Source organism: Myotis myotis, unplaced genomic scaffold, assembly GCF_014108235.1.
Source record: "Myotis myotis isolate mMyoMyo1 unplaced genomic scaffold, mMyoMyo1.p scaffold_m19_p_9, whole genome shotgun sequence".
Classification (NCBI taxonomy): domain Eukaryota; kingdom Metazoa; phylum Chordata; class Mammalia; order Chiroptera; family Vespertilionidae; genus Myotis; species Myotis myotis.
Genome location: NW_023416401.1, coordinates 1,968,927 through 1,973,731, shown reverse-complemented (window position 1 = coordinate 1,973,731; position 4,805 = coordinate 1,968,927). Strand labels below are relative to the sequence as shown.

At 46.4% G+C, this 4,805-nt stretch overlaps 1 protein-coding gene across 1 annotated transcript; it reads right to left on the bottom strand.

Annotated features, from left to right (window-relative positions):
• Positions 1-720: 720 nt before the first annotated feature.
• On the bottom strand, positions 721-1,537 carry LOC118663026 (ubiquitin carboxyl-terminal hydrolase isozyme L3-like). The gene has a single exon (XM_036322294.1). It carries the CDS (start codon positions 1,433-1,435, stop codon positions 851-853), a length of 585 nt encoding a protein of 194 aa, XP_036178187.1. The 5' UTR covers positions 1,436-1,537; the 3' UTR covers positions 721-850.
• Positions 1,538-4,805: the final 3,268 nt, after the last annotated feature.

Genomic DNA, 4,805 nt, shown 5'->3' with positions numbered 1-4,805 from the left:
TATTTTGTTCTGTTTTGTTGTTTACTGCGAAGACTTTAATCTCCGGGGAATGTACTTTTGTATATGGTATAAAATAGGAATTTTATTTTATTTCAGATGGATCGGCAGTTGTGCTGGTATCATTTGTTAAATAGTTTATTATTTTCCCACTAACCTGAACTACCACATTTGACATATTATGGATATTAAATTCTCATATACAAGACTATTTCTGGGTTCTCTTTTCTCTGACCACTGATTGCTTTCTCTTCTCATGCCAATGCCATATTTGTTTGATAACGGGTTTAGAGTACACGCTGGTGTCTAGTAATGCAATTCCCCTGTCACTGCTTTTTTATTCTTTTCCTGCCTTTTCTTGAGCAATTTATTCTTCTACATGAAGTCCACAATCATTTTATCTAGTTTCCACCCCACCCCCAAAAAGAGAAAATTATGGAATTGTAATGGTATCATATTTATATATTTCTTTCGGGAGAATTAATAATTTTGTGATCTTGTGCCTTCTTGCAGTGTATCTTTCCATTTGTTTAGACTTCGTTTTGTGACCCTTAATAAGATTTTGTTTTTTTCGTATAGATGTGGCTTTATTATTAACTGTATTTCTTGATATTTTTGCTCACTATTTTACAAATAGAATATTTCCCCTTTTCAGCTTCTATAGGCTACTTATTAGAATAAATAAAAGCTAGTAACGTATGTGCATTTATCTTGTACTCTTTTTTTTTAATTCACATAAAGTTTAATCAGTCAAGTTAATGAAAATAACAAAATTTTTGAGATAGTGTATGGCAGCAGAAATGAAATTTTTGTTGCAAATAATACAGTACTTGGTGTTTCCATTATTGACAAACTATGCTGCAGAAAGAGCAATTGCATTGAATCTCAATTCATCAGGGTCACGTTCCATAAACTTCTTGCAAACTTCTATGGCATCCTCTAATAACATTTCATCACTAGTTTCACCATGGTTAATTGGAAATGGTTTCCGTCCATCTAATTCATAGAGATGCCCATCTACGTGAACTAATGCAATAAAATGAAGATCTACTTTTTCATCTATATTTGGTGCCTCAGTCTGACCTTCATGGGCACTGGTCTCATGAGTAACTCGAATAGCGTCATGGTTCTCCAGGTATCTGGCTCGTTCTTCAGGGCTCATTGACACAGACTCCTCTAGGAATTTCTTCAAGGTTGATCCAGATTCAAAATGCATCTTGTCTTTATTGTTGGCAATAGCATGGATCAGTCCAGTTGTTCCACAGGCATTGCTGATTGTTTGCTTCATGAAATATACTGACGATTTAACATCTTGTCCCTGAGATTTTATTTTTTCCTCCTCTTCTGTTCTGAATACTTCATACTTTTCTGTAATAGGGAAGAGAAGCAATACTGCACACACTGGTCTTGGTACCATGCTAAGGAGTTCAGGATCCATTCCATATACATCGACAAATTGCCATTTAGGATGCAGGCCTAATTGTTTGAGAAACTGGTTGGTGACCTCGGGGTTGGCCTCCAGCGGCAGCCAGCGGTGTCGGTGTCGCTCCATGGCAGCTCCGCCCATGGCAGCTCCGCCCGGCCACTCGCCAGCTCTGACCTTATCTTGTACTCTTAAATTTGTATCTTATTTTCTTAAATGCTCTTAGTAATTCCAGTGATTTAAACAAACAAACAAACACAAAGAACTTTGGGGTTTTCATATCTGTAAAAACACATAGTATTTTTTTCTCTTTTCAAGTGTTTATTCCAGTTATCCGCTTTCTGTTTTTATTACAGTCACTGGAACTCCAAGACACAGTGAAATGGTAATGGTCGTAATGGTCTGTGCAGATCTTGATTTTAAATGAAATGGTTTTAGTGTTGCCATTAACACATTTGGTTGCCAGAGGGAACGGGTGGGTGGGTGGGAGGTGAAGGGAAATAGGGTGACGGAAAATAATCGGACTTTGGGTGCTGGGCACACAGTGCAATAAACAGATCTGTAACATAGAACTCCACACCTGAAACCTGCATGCTCCTATTAACCAGTCACCCCAATAAATTTAATAGTAAAAAAAGACATTTGGGGGAGGCCTTTTCTGGAAATTTTTAAAAATTCTACTTAAGAGGTTTCCTTATAGTCATATGTTAACTCGAGTTTTATTAGTCAGCTGTATCAAATATAATGCCTTTGGGAGGGTGTTAAAAAACACACAAGTGTCTTTTAAGCAGCTACTGATAAAATCATATTTATTTTCTCCTTTGAGTAGTCCTATGTTTACCAGTTTTCAGGTACTGAAGTACTTTTTCATTCCTCAAGTAAAGCACTTAGGGTTTTTGACATGGTGTTTGATTCCAGTCTAATTAGAATTTTTATATTTAGTCTAGTTAATATTCTATCGATAGAATACAGTTTTTCCCATAGAGGAGTTTTTGGTAACTTTTTGTGAAACATTAGTGATTAAATTCCCTGACAAGTACCTGGAATATTATCACCATCGATCTTATCAGACAGTTTTGGGGAGGAGAGCAAGACGCCAGTAGCAGATACAAGTTTTCCACAATTCTACAATTTTCACTTGAAAGCTTGAATTTTAGTTTTGGCAACAAACACTCTCCGTTGTTTTCCTGGAAATGATGGGCGCTCTGTGTTCATTCTTTAAAGAATGTGTGTGATGGCCCCGGCCCGGTGGCTCAGTTGGCTGGAGCGCCATCCCATACGCCAAAAGGTGGTGGGTTTGCTGCTCGGTCAGAGCACATACTTAGGTTGTGGGTTCGATCCCTGTTTGGGGCCCATATGGGAGGCAACCATTCAATGTTTCTCTCACACATTGATGTCTCTCTCTCTCTCTCTTCCTTTTTCTCTCAAATCAATAAACATATCCTCCGGTGAGGATGTTTTTAGAGTGTGTGCCAGTCTTAGTAACTCTTTCTGCCAGTTTCCTTTCAAGTGAAACCAGCCTCCCTTGAGCGCGGTGGGCGCAGCTCAGCTCACGCCGGCGGCTGCCTCTCCTTGCGCCAGGCCTCCCAGCTGCGCGTGCAGCAGACGTGCTGTGCGCTCCCTTCCTGCTGGGCAGCACAGACACCCGCGAGGCTGGTGCTCAGGGCTGAGGTTTGGTCCGCCTGACACTCTTTACCGCCTCATCGGGACAGTCTCAGGGAACAGGCGTGTTCCGAAGCCGCGTGCGGGGCAGTGGAAACAGTGACTCCCTGGACCTTCGGTGGCACTGCCTTTGCCATCAGATCCCTTTGGCCTCCTGCTGCTTTCTCTCCATCTGTGTAAATGTCAACACGGGGAAAAGCAAAGAATATCTCGGTGTCGCTCCGAATGCCCTTTGACCTTGCTGGCCTCCTAACGTGGCCTCAGGGGCCTCGGGTTCTGTGGTCCTCACGCGGGAACCTCTGCTCCAAACAGACGGGCTCCCGTTTTGTTCCTTGGATGAGCCCAGCTCTCCCCCAGCTCCTGGCTCCGCTCCTGCTGGCCCCACAGCCCTCTGCCCGGTCAGCTTTCCTCCTGATCCTCCAGGTTCCGCCCAAACATCTCTCACAGGGCGCTGTCCCTGTCCCGGGCCCACTGCTCACCCAGCTCATCCCCGGGTGCTGTGTCCTCATCAACCTTGACGTTTCCCTCGTAGCTCTTATGACAGTTTCATGAACATCATACTCGTAAGCTTACCCTTGACGCCTGCGCCCCCATGAATGTGATCCCTCCACCCTGTGCACCCGGTCTGCCTCGGCGTCCCCGTCCCCGAGCGCCCGGCTTCACTCGGGTGACGGAGGGAGGGAGGGAGGGAGGGAGGGAGGGAGGGAGGGAGGGAGGGAGGGAGGGATCGGTCTGCCCTGCCTGGTCAGCTCGGGTCTGGGCTGGAAGGGCTGGGGCCAAAGCCGTGGGTCATCCCTAGCCCTTGACTATGTCGGCCCTCAGCTCCTGCTTCCCGGGCCCACCCGGCCCGTACCCGGGACGGAGGGTGCATTGAGTCAGGGCAAACCCAGCACCGTGAGGGAAAGGATCCAGACTTCGCCCTCATCACTCATCGTGGATTTGCTGTCGTCTGCAGAGCCAGGAGGACAACAAAGCGACTCCTGGTCATCCGGCCCCACTCCCATGCCTGGGGCTGTGAAATGTTTCTCATTTAGTCACCCACTGCAAGTGCCCTGGTCCCAGCGGGCGCACAGGCCTCGCAGACCCGTGAAACGTCGCCGGAAATCCCTAGCAGTGACGAGCCATCATTTAAAAACCTCTGAACTAACAACATTATCATTCCGCCCCACATTTAAACCGAGTGTGGTGGTGATGGCGGACGCTGTGCAGTTCTGGGTGGCGGCGATTTAATTAGGAGCCTCCATCCTGAGGCTCTTAAATCTCCACCCCAGGCCCCACCCCCTCACCCCCACCTCCTCACCCCCACCCCAATAACGCCGTCGGATGACATTTCTAACGCAGTCAGTCTCCCGGCTTGGAGGTGTGTTTTCCCATAGAAAGCTGAGTAAGAGGCCATCAGACTGTGTTTGAAAGGGGCACAAAAAGGGGGTTCACACTTAAGAAATCACTCAGATGCTTTGTGGCCACTTCCCCGAATGCAGACTCCTTCCTTTGAGCTGTCTCGCTGTCCTCCCTAGAGCCGGTGGCAGATGTAAACAGGTGGTGGGGCTGTGATGACGCGTGCACAGCGTGTTACTCAGAGGAAGATGCATTCCCGCTCTTTCAAAGAAACTTACACGGGGGATTACCAGCACAATCAGAGTTCTGAATCAAATGTGTGCGCACGCGCGCGTGTCCGTGACCGATGCGTTAACACCTTACCACCGAACAGTCACTGGTCAGC